The sequence below is a fragment of the Panthera leo genome, chromosome D4, assembly GCF_018350215.1.
Source record: "Panthera leo isolate Ple1 chromosome D4, P.leo_Ple1_pat1.1, whole genome shotgun sequence".
Lineage (NCBI taxonomy): Eukaryota > Metazoa > Chordata > Mammalia > Carnivora > Felidae > Panthera > Panthera leo.
This window is the reverse complement of record NC_056691.1, coordinates 91,471,349-91,491,646: the sequence shown is the minus strand read 5'-3', so window position 1 is coordinate 91,491,646 and position 20,298 is coordinate 91,471,349. Positions and strand designations below refer to the sequence as shown.

Sequence of the window (20,298 nt, the reverse complement as noted above, 5' to 3'; positions counted from 1 at the left end):
GTGGGGGCGACGGATGCTCTGTCCCTACCCGGGACCCCCAGCTCCCACCCGGGACCCCCAGCTCCCACCCAGGACCCCCAGCTCCCACCCGGGACGGGCCCCAGACGCAGCCTGGAGAGGAAGGCTGCTTCCTGCCACCCGGTCCTAGACGGAAACAATGAGAGACCCTCGGAGGCAGAGAATGGACAGTGCACCCTTGAGGCTCCCCCAGAGACCAGGCAGAAGGGAAGTCGGTGAAGTGTGCACCCCCCCCCCCCCCCGTTATTCTACTATCCGATTATTCCGATCAGCCCCAGGGGGAGCACGGTCACACCTGGGCTCGGGTCCTGGCTGTGCCACCCGCAGGCCACTCACCCCTCTGTGCCTCTGGGTCTCCGCTGAGTTGGGATGAGCACATCATGGGGTCCCCTCCCCAGGAGGGGGAGACACCCTGAACGTATGGACGGGGCCCTCAAGCCCTACGATCCCCCGGGTGACGTCTGGTCCCCTGGCTGGGCTCCGATGCCTCTTGGCGATTTTCTATCCCCAACCCCACCTGCTCCCAGGCTCTAACTCCCCAGCCGCCCGTGCTGTACTCGGGGTTGAGCCCGGTGCTACGCGGAGGTCTCTTGCCCACTATTTATTTCCATAGTCCCCAGATACCAGCTTTTACCACCGTAACTACCGCCCGGGTCTGGTTCTTCTCCCGTGGACGGCAGTGAGGGCTGCAGGGCGTGGAGGTGTTCGAGGCCGCCCCACTGCGCGCTTCGACGGGGCGGGAGGGCGCACCTCGCCTCAGTGTCTCTTACCGCGCCACGAAGCGGCCGCCGCGAATGAACACACACCACCGCACCCCCGCCTCCCTGCGCGCTGGCTCTTGAACAAAGGCCAGGGACGCACCGTCCCTCCTCCCGTGTCCCTCGGGGTCTCCCGGAGCGGCCTCTGCAGAAACCACTGCGTCCGCGTGCGAGGCGAGGGCGGGCTTCCCTGGTGTCCCAGGCTTTCGGCAGCAAGAGGAGACCGGCGTCCTCTGGAGCGTCAAAGCTGAACAAACCTGGATTGTCCCCAATTGGTATCACGAGCCTGAGCTAATTGATTCGTTCCAAGGGCGCCGTCCCATCAGCTGGCTTCGAGGTACTTAACATCTGATTTCCAGACCCAGAGAGGCTGCCATTAGTGAGATCAATTGTAGGTGTGCACAATTTAACCGTCCCTCCTCTCCGCCCCACCCCCAGAGAAACAAAAGTGACCCCTTGTCCAGTAAAAGGCTGCGGGGCCCTGGCAAGATGGTGAGTTGCTCAGGAAGGAGACTGTCACCCGCATTTAACTGCGGTGTGTTCCGGGCAAGTCCCTGCCGGCCCCAAGCAGGGGGGCGAGCCTGAGAGCCACGGCCCCCAGGAGAATTCTTCTCACCTCCGACCTTCCCCCGGTGAGGCCAGGGGGGCCTGGACTGCGGGCCGGAAGGAGCAGCACCGTCACCCACACTCTGCCCTCAACTTGGGAAGTCAAGGCCCAGAGAGGCAAGGGCACAGACCAGGGGCCGGAAAAGCCTGGAACAGATGCCCCGGGACCCTGGAGAAGTCGGCTTTCCATCTCCTGGCCTCGGTTCCTCATCCGGGAGATGGGAACAACTACAGCCCTCACCTCTTCGGACGCAACGAGGACCAAAGGGGTTCGGGAATATGACACCCAGAGCGTCCCCGAGGCGCTAAGGCACAGACATCTGTTTATAAGGCATTTCATTTAGAAAAAATGTTTCTTTCCTGTCCCCGTTAAACCTCATCAGGCTTTCCAGACGTGACAGCGCTTTACCGAAGCTTCCAATGTTACTATCGATGCAAGGCCGGGCATCGACCCGGCGGCCTCTGCCAAAGAGCCTGAGCTGGAATATTAGTATTGTCTGTGAATAATATGTGACCCAGAGGGGCCACTCCTGGGACGGCCCCGCGAATTATCATCTCTGCAGCCGAAGGAGCTGCCAGCCTGGTGGGGGGGGGTGCTCTGCGGCTCATGAGCGGCAGCTGGGCGTGCATTCGCGGGGAGGGCGCCCCCGAGAGCCATGGCAGGCGCGGACGCCCGTGGGAGGCCTGAGGAGCCCCGTGCGTCCACGGAGCTCTGGGCACAGGCCGAGGTTTTAGGGGATGAAGCAGGCCGTGAGCCAAAGCCAGGAGCCCAGGCAGTGGCTCCTTCCGTGGAGTCAGGCAAGCCTGGCCTTGAATCCACCCCTGCACGACCACACGGGGCGCTCTCTGCCTCGGGCTCCCCGTCTGTGCCAAGGGGCTGCGGGTCCCCACCTCGCACCATTTCGAGGAGCGATACAGGCAAACAAGCCCAGCAGTGTGAACAGTGTGGTTTCCCAGCTCCTGACGTGGTGTCTTCCCTTCGAGAAAAGCAGGGAAAAAATTCTAATAGGAAAAATTCTATTCTACAGGAGTGTAACTGTCCCCACCCGTGGCAAAGACACTGGCCAGCACTGCCCCCCACAGCCCTTCTCCCTCTTCACGGAAGACGAGTTCAGGTGGGCCCACGGCTGCCTGGGTAAAGACTCCACTTCCGTCCACGCTGCAAGGTGCGGCCTCGGAAATGCGTTCTGGACAGCAGGTGAGGACGCGAGGCCGTGAGGAAGACCCCTGCGCTTCCAGCAAAAGCGCCACCGCACCCTTTTTCTTCCCTGACGCACGGCACAGAAGGTGCATGCAATGGCAGAGGTTGAGCAACCATCCTGCACCGCGAGGTGGAGGCCACGTGCCGGGGACGGGGCGGCGGAGCGAGGGGATGCTGGGAGCTGAGCCGCGCCCCTGCCTGGGCTCCTGTACCAGAGAGACGGCACCCCACTTGTCCCTCCACTTTTACAGGGTCTCCTGCTTCAGCGGCCTCGCCCTCCTCCCCGCTGGCCCCTTGTCCTCCCCAGTCGGCAAAGACCTCCCATCTCTTCTATCCAAAGCACAAAAATATTCAGATCCCCTAATACCCGTCTGGACATTTTCCAGTCTGAAAAGAAGTTCACCAGCAGGATGAGGGACCCCAGCAGGACCCCAGGCAGTCCCTGCAAGGGGGCACCCCGGGACCACCAGCCACCTCCTGGGGTCTGGACCCACCAGCCCACTCCCTAAGACCTCCCCCGTGGTCAGCGTGCCCGTGAGCTCCATGCGGGTGGCCCAGAGGGCCAAAGGCTGTTGGTCCTACCATCAGTGGAGAACATTCTGGAAGCAGTGCCCATACCTCACACCAGGACTCGGCTTCTCGGGGGCCAGGAGCCACAGCAGAAGCAAAACAAAGAGGCAGGAGGAGATCCCTGTGGCCTTAAGAAGGGGAGCCATAGCCATGCTGTAAGTGGGCTGCACCCCCCCCACTCAGGGCCCGGGAGTAGCAGCAGGGAGATACAGGGAGGACCAGCAGGGAGCCAGTGCAGGGAGCAAGGGGTGGTGGTACAGAGGAGGAGGACAGGATGGAGAGGACAGATGCAGGGGAGGGCTGGGAGAGAATGCCCGGGGAGGACAGAGGCGTGGGGTAAACAGGAGGGATACAGGGGAGGGGGGGAGGAGGGAGGGTGGGGAGGATGCAGGCGTGGGGTGGAGGGGATGGGTGGAGGGGAGGGACGGGAGGGTGGGGAAGGATGCAGGGGTGGGGTAGAGGGGAGGAATGTTGGGGAGGATGCAGGGGATAGGTGGAGGGGAGGGTGGAGGGGAGGGGTGGAGGGGAGGGACGGGAGGGTGGGGAAGGATGCAGGGGTGGGGTAGAGGGGAGAAATGTTGGGGAGGATGCAGGGGTGATGTGGAAGGGAGGGATGCAGGGGAGGGTGAGGAGAATGCAGGGGTGGGGTGGAGGGAAGGGGAGGGGAGGGGAGGGAGGGCGGGGGAAGAAGGGAGACGCTGTGTGAGGGCCCGGCTAGGGGAGAGCTCGGGTGGGACCGGGAGGCAGGCCCAGGGTGAGTGAAGGGGCCGCGCAGTCTGGCTGGTGAGCAGGGCAAGCGGACTGAGAGCTGGGAGTGTCCCCTGAACACAAACAGGCCTCTGTTTATTTTGCAAACGTGGCGGAGGCTGAGGCGGGCAGGGAACACGGACACCTTTGGAGAAGGCTCGCATCGCGGTCTATAAACACACACTCCCACGGGGATTAAGCCACTTGCCCAAGGTCACTCGGTGAGTCGGCCCCGGGGTCCCGAAAAGGCAGCGTTTGACTCTTCCCGGTTCCCAGCGCTTCCCCCCGCCCGACGCGGGGCCCGACCGGAGGGCGGCCAGACGTCCCGCGTGGACGTCCGTCCCGGGTCTCCGGGCCTGAGCGAGACCCCAGGCGCGGAGGACAGGGGCCCAGGACCACGGCACAGGCCGGACGGAGGGGAGGAGCCAGAGACGGGGCCACACGGGGTCGGGTTCGGAGGCCACCGGGCGCGGACACCAGGGCCGGGCCCAGCTTGGCCCTCGGGAAACCCTTCTCGGTTCTGTGAAGGAGGGAAGTTCAGAAGCGGGGCGCCCGCACAGCCCCCCGGAGTTACCACCCGCACGGCGCTGGACGGAGCGTTCCGTGCGGCCCTCCCTTGCCACCCAGGCCGCCGTGTCCAGATGCGCAGGAACGGCGGCGGCGTGGGCAGTGGTGGCCGCCGTGACACTGGCAGTGGCAGTCGTGGTGGCAGCGACGGTAGCCGTGGTGACACCAGCCGCGGTGGTGACATTCGGTAGAGCGGGATCGACGGGAAAGGGGGACCGCATCCTACCGGCCCCACTCCACCGTCCGTCCAGGGAAGGTCACCGGCCCGGGGGTATGTCTGAACCAGGAGCCCGCTGTCCCGATGCTGGTCCTCACCGAGTCCCTCTGGCGCCCCCCCCCCACGATGGGCAGTACGTGCCGGGCAGAGCGGGGACGGGGGCAGATGGGGAGTCGGTGCCGGGACCCCTGCCCGATGTGCCTGGCAGGGCTCTGTGGGGCCTCGTGCCGGGAGGGACCTGGGCTGAGTTCTGGGAAGCGGGACGGCTGGAGGCCCCGGGGGGTCGTCTCGCCCATCCCCCACTCTATCCCTCCCACCCCGCTGGCTCGGGAGCCACAGCCTGTAGAGTTCACGGCCCCCCAGGAGGACACAGGGGCTGCCAAGGCAAAGGTGACCTTGCCCGAGGGGACACTGCTGACACAGCGCCAGCCACGGCCAGGCCCGGGCCTGCTGTAACTGACCCACAGAGGACACTGAAGCTCTGTCACCAAAGGCCACCAACGCGGCCAGCAGCAAGCCACGGGACCGGAGCGCCCCGCCAAGGCAGAAGCCGCTTCACTCCATCTGAGCCCAGAGGGACCCCCGAATACCGCTGGGGCCTCCCCGGGCAGCTGCTGTAGGAACCAGATCTGTGGAGGATCTTCTAGGACACCCGCCCCCCCGCCGCCGCCACACACAGGTCTCCCAAGGTGAGAACAATCCACCTGAGCCCAGCCAAGTTCCAAAGCAGGGAGGGAGTACGGGGAAGGCCACGGCTCTGGCCGGGTGCGGCCGGGAGAGGGGCAGACGGCCACCCCGTCCCCACGTCCTCCGGGCAGATCCTCAGCCCCCGCACGAACACAGCACACTCAGGAGGCCCCAGCCCCGGCCCCCGGGGAGGGAAAGAGCCCAGGACCCGGGACCCGAGGAGGACGACACCCGGGTCTGCACGATGGCAGGTACGGGCAGGTGTGGTCACGGCTCTGAGAGAGCCCCGCGCTGTCAGCGGCACTGGCCCCCAGAGCAGAGTGCAGGAGACCCCGTGGTCAGAACCGAAAGACAATCGATGCCGTGGGTCAGATGGGGGAGGTGGGGAGGATGGGGGCCGAGGTTCTGGAAACAGCACGGGGGTGTCAGGAGAGAGGAGGGGGGCACGAAAGAGAAGCAGCAACACTGTGAAGACCACAGAGGAACCCACATTAGCAGAGCCGCTGGGGAAGGGAGGAGGGTAGGTGCTGATGTTCTAGAGCAACAACGAGAGGCTTGAGGTCAAGAAATCGAGAGCTAGGGCGATGAGCACATCACTGAGGGTCACGAAGGGGACCCAAGGGTAACTGAAGACAAGCTGAAATTGCAGCCCCTGGAGGGGGTGGGGGCGGGGGAGGTGCTGGCGGTGGAAGGGGGAGGGGACCGGGACCCTGCTTTTCACCCCAAGCCTTTCCGTACACGTGGAGTGGGTTTTTTGGCCACGTGCAGGTATAATTACTTGGATAAAAATACCAACGTAAATAAAAATTGCGTGATGAATCCCAACAGCCATCCGTGCCCAAAGAGAGACCCGAAATGCGGCCGATGCACACATCGGAAGGTGGTGCAGCCACAGCCTTCAACACTAATGAGGCACGGACGCCTCGCGACGTGGACGAACCTCGAAATCACCACACCGAGTGCAAGAAGCCGGACACGAAAGGCCACGTGCTGTGGGAATCCGTTTACAGGAAGCGTCCAGAGCAGGCAAATCACGGAGACAGAAAGCGGATTCGTGGCTGCCGGGGGGGGGGGGGGGGGGGGGGGGGGGGGGGGGGGGGGAGGGGTGAGTAGGGACGGCTAACGAGTCCCGCGTGTCTTTGTGGGGTGATGGAAACGTTCTGGAATTGGTGGTTGCACAACTCTGAGAAGATACGAAAGACCACTCAACTGCACGCTTTCAAGGGGCGAACTGCACGGTATGTGAATCACACCTCAGTAAAACTGTTATTTATTTATTTTTTTAATTTTTTTTTTTCAACGTTTTTTATTTATTTTTGGGACAGAGAGAGACAGAGCATGAACGGGGGAGGGGCAGAGAGAGAGGGAGACACAGAATCGGAAACAGGCTCCAGGCTCCGAGCCGTCAGCCCAGAGCCCGACGCGGGGCTCGAACTCACGGACCGCGAGATCGTGACCTGGCTGAAGTCGGACGCTTAACCGACTGCGCCACCCAGACGCCCCTAAAACTGTTATTTTAAAGAGTGAAGACGTGGCAAAAACACAGCCTTGGAGGGCCGGAACCGGGGCTCCTGGCGGCTCAGTCGGTCGAGCGACTGACTCATGATCTCAGCTCAGGACACGATCTCACGGTTCGTGGGTTGGAGCCCCGTATCACGATCTGCGCTGAGAGCTCAGAGCCTGGAGTCTCCTGCGGGTTCTGTGTCTGCCTCTCTCTCTGCCCCTGCTCCGTGTGCATGCACGCTCACTCTCTTTCTCTCCCCAAAATAAATAAACATTTAAAAATTGTTGTAAAAATTAAAAACAAACAAACACGGGGCTCGAAAGGCCGGAGCTGGGACGCCTGGGGGCTCAGTCGGTCGAGCGACTGATGACTCGTGATCTCGGCTCGGGTCGTGATCTCACGGTTCGTGGGGGTCCTACTGCCAGGTCCTCAGGACGCGACCTGATTTGGAAACAGGGTCTCTAGAGAGGTCAGCGGGGTCATATGAGGTGTCTCGGGCAGGACAACGGGACCGTGTCCTGCCTAAGAGGGGAGACTGGACAGAGACAGACTCGCACGGAGGGAAGACGTGAAGACACAGGGAGGAGACGGCCGTCTGCAAACCCAGGACAAAGGCACCAGCTCCCGCTGGGGGGCTTGGGGGCTCCAGAAGCCTGAGGAAACAAACTTGTGTTCAGGGCGTGCGGTCTGCGGTGCGTGGTTAGGGCAGCCTGGGCAGTGGGAGGCCCACAGGATCACAGGCAGCCAGAACCTCTGCTTCTAGACCTGAACTCCCCACCCCTGGGGTCCGCGTGCCGGGCAGCCGTCTCCCCTGTCCCCTCTGCGGTCCCTGAGGCCACCCCCGCCCGGTGATGCTCCCCGCTTGGGGCCTGTGCCCCCCACCCCTGCATGAAGATTCTCTCCTCTCCGCCACAGCTCTGTGTGGTGTGGCCAAGCCGGCCTCGTCCCCAAGGCCACTTCTGAGTCAGCCGCTCGGAAGGGCCCGTGAAGCCCAGTTCCCCGAGAAACCCCCGGAACACGGAGCTGCAGGAAGAGGGCCTCTCTGGGCCTCGACCTAAAAACACTTCCTGCACCCAGAATCTGGGAGATTTCCATGCGGGTAAGCAAGGCTCTGCTCCGCCCTCCCGGGACCCACCCCAGGTTGGCTGGCCAGTGAGCGGCCGAGGGGCGGGCCCGGCTTGGCTCCTGGGGTACCCGCACCTCACGCACACCCTTCCTTCCACCACGGATAGGATGCCTCCCGAAGAATACCGGGGAGACAAGCGCCACCTGCCCAGCTAGGGCGCGGGGCACAGCCTGCACGCGTGTCCTCTGCCGGTTACAAAACATCAATCCCACGTTCGGGGCCAAGGAACCCCACCAACCCACCTCCGAGTCTGAGGAGGACCCTTCCTCCCCCGGAGCAACGAAAGACCCCCACCCCCACCCCGTGTGCCATCCCAGAGGCTGGCCACCCATCCCCGGTCACTGCTTCAAATTCAGGCTGATTGTGGCCGTGCACCTGTCCCCCAAGCAGAGGGCTCAAGTCCCCGCGGCCTCGCGCCCCTCCTGGCCCAGATGACGAAGAGGCAGGTGGAGACGTGGGGGGAGGCTCTTTGACCCAGCTGGTCCAGCAAAGCCAAGAGACTAACCGGGTCCCAGGTGGCTAACTCCAACCTTGCCCAAGCGGCAGAGCCCCTCGGAGAGGATTTCTGGGATGGGAGAAGCCTCGCAGGCATCAGAACTGATTTATACACTCTGGAGGGAAGGCTGACATTTCCTAGATCCCACCGCCATCCTCGGAAACCAATTCCCGTTGTCCGCGTTCTCTGTCGGCTTGGGCCGCGCCAGCCTTTGTAAATACATGCCAGGCTTAATGAGTCTCAAAACAACCAGGCCGAAAGTAACAAAGAGAAGGGCAGTCGTCGGGCAGTCCCGCACTCGGGGTGATCACAGAGGCGCAAACGAGGCAGCGGGGAGCGCCCGGGGGGACGCCTCCCTCCCACCCCCTCACCGTCACCCCAGGGAGCAGAGGAGGGCGGAGGCCAGGGAGAGGGGCCCGTGGTCCCCTGGCTCCCTAGTCCTGCTCCAGTGGGCAGGGAGGAGGGGGGAGCCTGCCCGACAGTGTGGAAGGCAGAAGGAAAAGCCACCCGAAAATGGGAGCTACAGCCCCGTGTCCTCCCTCACACCCTCTTCGCTGCCCTGTCACCCTCCCTGATGCCCCCAGGCTGTCCCAGCCCCCCTGGCACGCCAGCGCTCTGCGGTCACTGCACCACTGACCTCTCCTCCCCACTCCGTGCTCCCGGAGAGCAAGGCACGGGTCCAGTCTAAGAGCAGGACACGACCCAAACCCAAGCCCAGAGAAGGGAAACGACTAGGAGGCTAATCCCTTTTCCGTCCCCTCTGTGGCCTGTGGCCCCATGGCCCACGATTGCCACGGAGGGTGAAGCTTTCTGAAACGGTTTCTGCTGAGCAGGACGTATCTCAACACGGAAATGGCAGGAAACAAAGAAGGACAAGCAGGGCGCTGGGCGCGCCGCTCACAGAGAACGCCGACAGCGCCCAGGAGGGAAGAGCGCCCCCCAGGGTTGTGCGGTCAGGAGCCCCGACAATGGGAAAGCGGTGCCCGGTCGGACCCTTGATGGAGCCCAGGCCACGTCCCCTCGGGAGGAACTGGGACCAGGAACACCGGCTTTGTGTTTCCACATCCGCCGTCCGGAGCACAGAACCCGGTGAGCACGGAGTGCCAGTAAGGGCCCCCGGGCGGGTCCCGTGTCCCCCCACCCCCACCGTCTCTCCCGAGGCGTCACTCGCCTGGTCGGTTTCTTTCCTTTTACGCTGTGTGTTGCTTCACGGCCACTTCAGATCGTTTGCACAGCGAGGGGGGTGCTAATCCGTGAATTGCCGAGTCCCACTTTCTTCCAGAGGCCACGTCGGATCTGCTGCGTGGGCACTGTGCGCATGGCGTCGCGGAGAAGCGCCTGCTGGCACTTCCCCAAAAGCCGGCGCTGTGGTGGCGGGTGTGGGGATCAGCGTCCACGCGGAGCTCCCCCGCCCCCCCCGCCGCCCCCACCAAGAGCAATGCCAGAGAGCGAGTGGGGGGGACACCGCCTCGGTCGTCACCTCCCCCAGCGGGGCCAGCAGGCTCCTGAAACAGCAAACCCCCAGAGAGCCGTGCAGCCGCACGAACGCCTTCCTGGAAAAGCCTGGAACCTCTGAACCTGATGGCCCGGAGGACGCGGGGAGGGGGCGGCCTCAAGTCAACTCTGAGCCCTGAAGGGGACCGTGGGGAGGGCCGCTCGGATGCCCTTTCCAGCTCTGGGTCCCTCTGGGGCGGCACATCGGCAGCTCAGGTGGCGGGAGCCTGCATCCCGCGGCAGCAGCGCGCCCACTCGCCTGGGCTGGCTCGGCAGCCCCCGCAGCTCCAAGGGCACCGTGCGGGGCCCGGTCACCAGTAACGGGACAAAGGACCGCCTCCGGGATCCCGAGGTGAGCACGCCAAGCGGGAGGGGCTCAGTAGAAACACAGGAGAAGCACACGAGCTGGTGCGAACACCGGACTCCAAGGATCAACTTCGAGTGGGAGCACGGCGACGTCCCGCCCACATCCAGGCACCTGCAGGGATCGCGGTGACCGTCAAACCTGCCGGGCCCCACCCTGCGAAGGAAGCACGTTATAAAAACCGGCTATCGGGGCGCCTGGGTGGCGCAGTCGGTTGAGCGTCCGACTTCAGCCAGGTCACGATCTCGCGGTCCGTGAGTTCGAGCCCCGCGTCAGGCTCTGGGCTGATGGCTCAGAGCCTGGAGCCTGCTTCCGATTCTGTGTCTCCCTCTCTCTCTGCCCCTCCCCCGTTCATGCTCTGTCTCTCTCTGTCCCAAGAATAAATAAAAAACGTTGAAAAAAAAGATTTAAAAAAAAAACAAAAACTGGCTATCGAATCGGCCGACCAGCATCTCCCGCTGGAGACGAGCTGGACGCTCGGAAGCCGGGTCGGGCGTTCTCGTCTCGTCTGTCTTCCGCAGGGTGAGGTGAGGTGGCCGCCTCTTCCTGGCCGGAAGGCCGCTCACGGAGCCGAGTCGGGGCCCTAGAGCCCACCAGCGGGTCCCAAGCGGGTTCCCCCGCTGCTGAGCTGTGTGACCCACGGACCGGCAGGGCAGTCGATAACCCCCGGGTCTCCGTGTCGTTACCTGCAACACGGGTCAGGGCGCCCGGCTGCCACCGACAACGAGACTGCCCACACACAACCCAGTTTCTTTGCCGTCCTTGCACGGGCGAGGGGGCAGGCCACAGCGTGTCCCCCCGCCCCCCAACCGCCCCCGTGCAGGTTCCGCCGGCCTGCCCACGGCCATGCGTCTCTGGGAACGCGGTCTCGCGGGGGGACCCGCCTCAACAAGCTACATGCACACAGAAGTGCACAGCACAGTGCCCGGCACGAGCGTGCTCACTAAACGTTGGCACGTGTGGACGGAGGCCCGCAATCCCGGCCCGGCGGACGTGCTCTGGGCGGGGGACGGGGGGCATGCGGGGGCCCGGGCCGCAGGAACACTCAGACCACACCTGCTCTCCTCGACTCCGAAGCTGCTTCCACGGATCTACTTCTGTTTATTAACATGTCCAAACACGCGTTAACTCTAGATTCCTCGTGGACGCCAACACGGACGAGCTCATAAATCACTCTCCCCCCTAAACTCAGCTGCTTGTGGGGCAGGGACAGCTGGCGGCCTCCCAGCTCTGTCCTCGCCTTCAGCCTCACCAGGTGCACGCACGCGGTATCGGGGACAGCCCAGCACGAAAGACCCCATTTCCCAGGCTCCCTTGCTCCCTTGTAACCACGTGACCACCCTCTGGCCAATAAGGAGAAGCTAGAATGGGGAGGGGTGTTTCTGCAAAGTCTGCTTAAATGAGCCGGCTTCCCCCTCACCATCCTCCATACTGCCTGGAATAGAGAAGAGACGGCTGGAGCTCTTGCAGCCACTTCAGACCATGACCTTGAGGACAGAAACCAGTGATGAGGAGGTGGGGAAGAAAGATGGAGGCGCCCGGGTCCCCGATGATCCCATGGCACCGTCATACCCGCTCTGCACTGAGTACACCCAAACTTCCTCACAGGACAAAGGAAATCCTTGTGGGTTTAGGCTACTGCTGGGAGGGACCTGGTTATAAGCAGCCAAGCCTATTCTAACTGATACGGCCAAGAGGCAGGCTCGGGACTTCCATGTGAAGACACAGGACCAAAGGAGCACCATGCTGTGAGCTCCCTAATTTAACCTGAACTAACCCCCCCCACCCTTTGCAGATGAGGGAACCAGGTCCAGTGTGTCACTTGCCCAAAGTCACAAGAAAACAGGGGAAGTGAGTGGAAGACGTCTGACGAGAGCCCCCGCGAGCACAGAAGATCTGGGGAAGCCTAACAAGTTCCCGCCAAGAGCAAGGCCATCCTGAGACATCTGAGATCCGCGTGCTTATTTAGGGGTCGCGGCACCGGTGGGACACAGCCAGAAACGGACCGTGGTCCCCGGACTGTCAGGATCCAGTGTGGGCTGGTGGGAGGCTGTGGGAGGTCGGGCAGGGCAGAGCCGAGTCTCAGGAGCACAGGGTTGGTCTCTACTGTCTTGACGCTTAATGACAGGAGCGTATTCACAAACCATCAGTGTAACTGGAGGCAAACTGTTTTTAAGATCTTATTTATTTATTTTTATTTTTTTTAATGTTTATTTTTGACCGAGAGGGAGAGGCAGAACATGAGCAGGGGAGGGGCAGAGAGAGAGGGAGACACAGAATCAGAAGCAGGCTCCAGGCTCTGAGCCGTCAGCACAGAGCCCGACGCGGGGCTCGAACTCACGGACCGGGAGATCGTGACCTGAGCCGAAGTCGGACGCTTAACCGGCTGAGCCACCCGGGTGCCCCTAAGATTCTACTTTTAAGTAATCTCTACGCCCAACATGGGGCTCAGACTCACAACCTCAAGATCAAGAGTGGCACGGTCCACCAACCGAGCCAGCCAGGTGCCCCCGGAGGTAAATTTTCTTATAAGAAGAAAAAACAACAACAAAAAGCATGCCTCACTCACAAACCTGTTCCCAGAGCCTTGCTCCAGAGTGGCACCACCCCTCGGAACTTTCTGGAATGAGGGAGATGCTGGGTCTGTCTGCACTGCCGAATACCGGGTTCCCCGGCCACGCGTGGCCCTTGAGAAAATGAACATCCAACTGTGGCTAATCTGTCACAGATTTACTGAGGTCCGATCAACACGCAACAAGCCTCACGTATTTCAAGCGTTAAATTCGATCGGTTCTGACAGTTACACACCCGTGAAAGTACCAACACAACTGAGACAGTGAGCACATCCATCACCCCAAACGTTTCCTCCTGCCCTTTGCTCACCCCTCCCAATTGTGCGAACAGGGTGGTCCCGAGGGTCCTACGGCCCCCAGTCCAGGGCCAGCGGACGCTTTAGCTGGCCCTTCGCCCCCAGCCAGCCTCCTGGTAGAGGAAAACGTCTGCAGCCCAAAGCCTCACGGCAGGGCTTCCCCAGGACTGATTCTCAGGCCCAGACTGTTGCACAGCCTGGGTGCTGGTACAAGAAATACGGAGCCTGGGGCCCCAATCCAGGGGTGCCTGGGTGGCTCAGTCAGTTAAGCGTCTGACTTCAGCTCAGGTCTGATCTCATTGTTTGTGGGTTCGAGCCCCGCATCGGGCTCTGTGCTGATGGCTCAGAGCCTGGAGCCTGCTTGGGATTCTGTGTCTCCCTGTCTCTCTACACCCCCCCCCCAATATAAATAAACATTAAAGAATTTTTTTTTTAATTTTTTTTTTTTCAACGGTTTTTATTTATTTTTGGGACAGAGAGAGACAGAGCATGAACGGGGGAGGGGCAGAGAGAGAGGGAGACACAGAATCGGAAACAGGCTCCAGGCTCTGAGCCATCAGCCCAGAGCCTGACGCGGGGCTCGAACTCACGGACCGCGAGATCGTGACCTGGCTGAAGTCGGACGCTTAACCGACTGCGCCACCCAGGCGCCCCAAGAATTTTTTTTTTTAAAAGAAACACATATTCGGTCTTTGACCCCAGATCCTGACACAGGGCTCCTAAACCCCTTGGAACTTCCTGGGTGATAGGGACACCTTTTGTTTTAATGAGGTGACCCGGGGCGGGCTCCTGGATGGCTCGGGATGGGGACTGGCCACCGGAAAGACCACGCCGTGGTCAGAAGCGTGACACTGCAGCCCCAGCCCCCATCCTCCCGGCAGGTGCGTGTGTGAGGGAGCCTCCACCAGATCCTGACGACGGGGTCCGAGAGGGCACGGAGGCTCCCTGGCCTCCCCACGTCGCCCCCTGGGGACCTGTGCCCCTGGCTGCTCCCGCGCCCTTGGTGATACGCCGAGACTCTAGAGTAGACTGTCTTCTTGGGTTCTGGAGCCACTCTAGAAAGTCATGGAGCCCGAGGAGGGGCCGGTGGGAGCCCTGAGCTACAGCCGGTCCGTCAAAAGCACAGGTGACAACCTAGAACTTGCGACTGGCACGTGGGGGGTGGGGGGGTTGGCTGTGGGAGTGAGCCCCCACCCGTGGGGGCTGCTGACAGACGCACACACTCGTGGGAACTCTGCACACTGTAGGGCATGCTGTCCCCGCTGTGACTTTTGTCCCCACCACAATTCTCCACCAAAAAATGCCCCCTGGGTGGGGTCAAGGTTGCGGGCCCCGTGCGGAGAGTGGCGTTCACCTCTGTGCTGAGAGAGCCCCCACGGACACGTGCCGACAGTGACCGCCAGGGGACATAGTCCCCGCAGGGGTCCCCTGAGAACCGCAGGCTCTGAATGCCGCTGCCGGGACGCAAGACCAAGCGGACCAGATCCCGTCCCCGCCGAGCTGCCTGACGTTCGACAGCCAACGGAGACGAGATCCCGGTGACTCGGGGAGGTCCCAGGCAGCCCCCGAGAGCAGCGTCCACACGGCGTTCGGCACGGTGCAGAGGCTCCAGGGCGAGACGCAGAAGTCAGGAAAAGGTCTGCTGGCGCTTCCTGCTTCCAGAGAGATCGTGTGAGCCCCCTGGGGCCCGGCCCCACCTCCCTGTTCTGCCGGGAGCTGTGGGTCCGTTTAATGAGCCCCGAGAATGAACGATAAATGCCAGCTGTGTTCCAGAAAGAACCAGGCCCCGGAAGGATGCCCCCATGTATTTGGGGGAGGAAAGAAAGACACCTGAGGTCATCTCCAGAAAGTGCTGCTGCGTCATTCATTCCGCAAACGTTTGTGGGGCCGCAACTACGTGCCAGGCGCTGCGCTGGTTCCTCGGATCTACGGGTGGACAAGAGACGCAGCCCGGCCCCCGTGGGACCCGCGTTCTCCGGGGAGAATGACATAAGCAAGTAGGATAGTTCTCAGTGCTCAAGAGAGAGCGTGGCAGAGGACGGGGACGGGGTGTGGGGGAGGGGTGGTGAGAACAGGGGAAGCGGGCGAGGACCTGAAGGGGGTGAGGGTCAGGCCGAGCAGCCATCTGGGGAAAGTGCGATCCAGGCAGAGGACTGGCACGTGCGAAGGTCCTGGGGTAAAAGTGGCCTGGCTTGATGGAGGAGCTGCGAGAGGCCAGCAGAGCTGGGCAAGGGCAGGAAATGCAGGGAGCGATGGGCTTGAGGGACAGGCGTGCCCCCTGGGCCATGATGACCATTGTGGGGGCGTGGCCGTTCCTCTGAGGATGAGGGGACCCAAGGCAAGGTTTGAGCAGAGCAGGGGCACAATCAGACTTAGATCCGGCACGGTCAGAGAACAGGCTGGAGACAGCAGTGGGATCAAGGGCATCAGTAGAGGGAACAGACCGGAAAAGGCTGAAATGACCCAGCTGCGAACTTGACCCGGCCGCCAACAAGAGAGGCGCGCAGCGGTGGGTCTGGGTTATCATTCAGGGTTCCCCAGCCTCGGCCAGTGGCCTCTGGGGCTGTCCTCTACTCTACCCCAGATGCCAGGAGCATCCCCGGGCCCCAGCTGTGACCACACCAAAAACTGGCTCCAGACGTCAAAGATGGCCCGGCTGAGAGCGGCCCGGTCAGACCCAACTGAGGGGGAGCAGGTGCCACCGGGGGGGGGGGGGGGGGGGGGGGAGGGGAGCCTCTGGGAGGGGCAGAGCCGGGGAGGGAGGCCAGGATCCTGGGACACCGCTCTGGGTGCGTCACGTGCCCACCAGGCTCTCTCTGGACGGGGAGGGCAGAGAGAAAGCGCCAACACGGGGCCCGAGGAGAAAACCGCGGGACCCGGGGAGGGCGGCAGGGTGCACGGCGCTCTGGAGTCAGAAGGACAGAGCAGAGAGCTGACCACGGATTCAGCGCCGTGGAGGCCACGGAAGGGGCCACGCCGGTGGCATGGCGGGGACAGAGGCCTGCGCAGAACGGACCGGGCAGAGGAATCAGCTGCAGACCAGCTGCAAAGCCACCCAGGTCTGACCCAAAGAAGCCCCCCGGCCCCGCGGTCATGGCACAGACACCCCAGCCCTGCAGCCCACAGTGCCCAGCACACCTTCCCGCCTAACAGAACCCCATCCCTCTACGACCTTCCTTCCCTGTCCAGCCGGCCGCGGATGCCCCCAGCCGCCCCCCAGCTCCTGCGGCCGGTCCAGGGACCCCCACCGGCACCCCGACCCCAACCCGCTTTCTAGCCACGCACAAGGGTGCACAGAATCCAATGGCTACTGAGGACGCTGACTGGTCCTTCCTGACAGAGACACATTTCCCTCCCACATCCTACCCACCCCTATCCCTTCACTGTCCCTCCTGTCCCCAGACGTCCTAGCACAGCCACAGCGGAGGAGGGGCGGGACAGCGCCTGGCCCACCGAGATGCTCAGATCCCGGAGCCGGGATACAGAGACCACGTTCTCCAGCCACACTGGCCGCTGGATGGTCACGGAGATGGGGCGGCAGCTAAGAGTGCCATTTGGGGATGGCCATGGCGGGTTGTGGGGATGAGGGAGGAGACAGAGCGAGCCCTCGGTAGAAAGGGACAGAGAGAGGACACAACGGCGCCAGGCGGGTCCGGGGGGAGAACGTGACCCCCCTCAAGAAAGCCCTCCTCCTGGAGCCCGGACGGTGCACAGACATGCCTCCCGTGGCGGGGACGGCCAGCCGGTTAGAGCGTCACAGCGGTCCTGAAACAAAGCCGTGACCAAGCGACAGTGACAACCCTGCTTCAATACGTCAGACCCCAAACCCCGGGAGGCGACCGCGCTGTCTTCCCAGCCAGGAAGGCCCCGGCCCCGCCAGTTAGACACAGAACTACACCCGAAGCCAGCAATTCCTCTCCGAGGCACTTGCCCCCAAGACACGAAAGCAGGCGTTCAAACAGATCCTTGCACACACGTTCGCAACAGCGCAGTCCACAGCGGCCAGATTGTGGCACATCACGGGAGGATAAACAGGAACAAAGCGCTGGCCCCATCGATGAACCCTGAAAGCGTCACGCCGAGTGGAAGAAGCCAGACACAAAACCCGCGTGGCACGGGATTCCATTTCCACGCAGCATCCGGAAGAGAGGAGTCCAGAGGGACGGAAGCAGGCGGGCGGTTGCTGGGGGCTGGGGGTGGCTGCCACGGGCCCGGGGCTTCCTTCCGGCCTGATGGACGTCCTCGGGAACTACACGGTGGCAATGGTCACACGCCTTAAAGCGGCTGCCACAGTAAGTTCTGTGCCGTGGGCATTGTACCACCACCGCCCCAGGAAAGAGGAGGCCGAGGGCTCACGGGTGGGAGGGGGCCGCGAGGAGGCACGCGGGTGCTGTGTGCACGAGCCTCGCAAGCACCAGAGTGTTCGGCAATGCCCGCTCGAGGGCCCAGCCCCGTCTTCGAGGGCTCCATGACCTCAGGACGGTCCCGGGGCAGGGCACAGGGTCTCCACGGCCCCGCTCCTTGGGATGGGGGTCATCACCGGACCCCCCGTTCCCACCCCCCAACCTTATGTTTTCCAGGGGATTCAACACGTCCTGGGATTCCACGGCTCCCACCGCCGGCTTCCGGCTGAATGTCTGCCCAGAGACACAGTCCCCACGACGAGGAACTTTTCATTTGAAGGAAATGCAAAATGGGGGGGGGAGCCCTGCCCCCTTTGCAAAGCACCCCGAGACCGTGAGCCCTCAGGGAGCCCCTCGTCTCTGCAGAGAGGCGCACGGGACAACACTGAGGACGCAAAACGCACACGCACATGCACACGCGTGCAGACACAACACGCACACACACACAAAACACGCGGGCCACGCTCTCCCTTCCCGAAGGCTGGTGGGAAAGGGGCAGAGGCCCCAGCCACGCCCACGGGGACAGGAGGGAAGGAGGGGCCTCGTTGCCCGCCTCTCCCTCCCGGCGGGAGCCTCTCGCTCAGATAAGGCGGAGTAAAGGACAATGCTAACGGACAGTGATTCATTTCCGAAGTTTCTCTCCTGGGGAGATCCCTCCTCCCACAAAGGGAGGGTTGTGGGCGCTGACAAAGGCCGGGCGGGGCCTGCCAGCTCAAGCCTGGAAAATGCAAGAACACCTGCCTCCCACCTCCGGAGCCCCGTTTCCTGGGCCCCCGACGGGCCACACGGGCGCGGGAAACAGTACGACTTTTAACAGGGAGTTTGGTGCTTTGAGACGCAGGGGTGGGTGAGCGGGAGTCTCAGTGGCCGGTGGAGAGGGAGAAAGAGCCGGGGGGGGGGGGCGGGGAGGCCCCCGCACCAGAGGGACAGGGCGGATGCTGAGGGATCGGCCTCCATGGCAGAAGGACAGGCCTACCTGTCCAGTACAGCTGGCTTCCCCGGACCAACCTCGATTTTGTCCGCTCCCCTGCAAACACGCCTCGGATGCCTCCAGTCGTGCTAAGGCGCTTATTAAGTGCCTTCTGAATGCATCCCCAACAGCGTCAGCCATGTGTCCCAGAGCCAGTCACCCTACCTCTCTCGGAGCTGGTGCCCAGCAAAAGCTCGCGGAGTATCGAGAAGGGGCTGCTCCTCTCAAGGGGCCCTAATGCCCCGCAGTCCCCGCCCCTGCTTCCCTCCCTGACTACCTCAAATGTCTCTCCTCACCAAACCCAAGCAGGCCGCAGGCCAGCCCTCCCTGACCGGGGCTGGCACCCCCCGCCGGAGAGCTCATTCAGTTTTCTGCGCTCTGTGCCTCTCTGCCTCAGGGGCCCCCAGCTGGTCCTCCCCTTGGAGAGCCCAAGCTCCTTTTCTGTTCCTCATCAGAACCCATCCTCGAGAGAGGATTCAGCAAACTCCTCAGTGCTGAGAAGCGAGTGATAAAGCCTAACGCATTACCTACATCAATAGGAACAAAGTCAAAGGAATGACTCCCTAATGGTAGAATGTCAAGTTGAAAATGTTTTATGACATATCAGGGAACTGAGAACCTACCATGAGAGAAAGAGAAACTCTGTTTTTTTTTCTTTTTACGCAAGAAAGGCTTTTTTATGTTCACAAGAGCTAGAGATATCATTTCTAGCAAGTTGCAAAGACATAATCTCCGAAGTGCCATTAGCGACTCAAAAACAAAACACTGGCCCCACTGAAAATATGCACACCGTACAAAGGGGCCACGGCTCTTCCAGACGGATCAGACCCCACTCTGAGCCCAGCCCCACGGGGTTGCACGTACCCACAAAGGTCCCGAGGCAGGGCCACCCACCCTTCTCTGATGAGGAAACTGAAGCTTACGGAGGAGAGCAATCTGCCCGGTCAGGCATCCACGAAAGGGCCAAACTGGGGGCGCCGGGGGGACTCAGTCGGTTAAACAACCGACTTCGGCTCAGGTCGCGATCTCACAGTTCGTGAGTTCCAGCCCCGTGTCAGGCTCTCTGCCGTCGGCACGATGCCCAGTTTAGATCCTCTGCCCCCCTCTCTCTGCCCCACCCTGCTCGTTCTCTCTGATAAACTTTAAAAAATGAAGGGCTGGATTGGTTCTGCGCCCCAATTCTAGACAGAACCCAAAAGACCTGGAGGAGAGAATCCTTGAGACACAAGAGTGCTGGTTGGACCCCTTGGTCCACACCGGCGGCTGTCAGAACACCACCGACCGCCGACAACCACAGAGGATCCTGACGCTGGGTGAGGCCGACTTCTCGCGGCGCCCTGGGGTCCCTCCCCCGAGGCTCACCCCACGACCCACTCCCCTCCCAAAGGCCCCGTATCCTAACACCTCCACCTCGGGGTGACTTTGGGGGGAGACACACCCCCGGCCCACAACGGCCCCACACCTGCTGGCTGAGACTGAGCCTGTGAGACGGAGAACTTACCCAGCACCGTGACAGGGCTGGATCCCACCGGCTGGGACTCCCCCCACCCCCCCCAAGCCCGGCCCACCGCCGTTCCCAGGAGCACGGCTAGGTGCTCCTTTCCCAAACCTCCTTCCAAAGGGCGTCAGAATTTCTCATTTCCCTGCTTCACTGGCTCTATCTTCCAAAGTGATTGAGATTCTAACACCATTAAACATGAT

The 20,298-nt window shown here is 62.3% G+C and overlaps 1 protein-coding gene across 6 annotated transcripts in view; it reads right to left on the bottom strand.

The window, feature by feature from the left end:
* Window positions 1-20,298, bottom strand: part of VAV2 (vav guanine nucleotide exchange factor 2) — a 166,067-nt gene that overhangs the window by 99,275 nt on the left and 46,494 nt on the right. The window contains exon 1 of one of the 6 annotated variants that reach the window (XM_042911970.1): window positions 18,604-18,790. The exons of the other annotated variants lie outside the window; for them this stretch is intronic. Within the exon in view, the coding sequence (XP_042767904.1) occupies window positions 18,604-18,738 (135 nt within the window). The 5' untranslated portion in view covers window positions 18,739-18,790. Of the gene's footprint in view, window positions 1-18,603; window positions 18,791-20,298 lie in introns of those variants that run through there. 6 annotated transcript variants of the gene reach the window in all.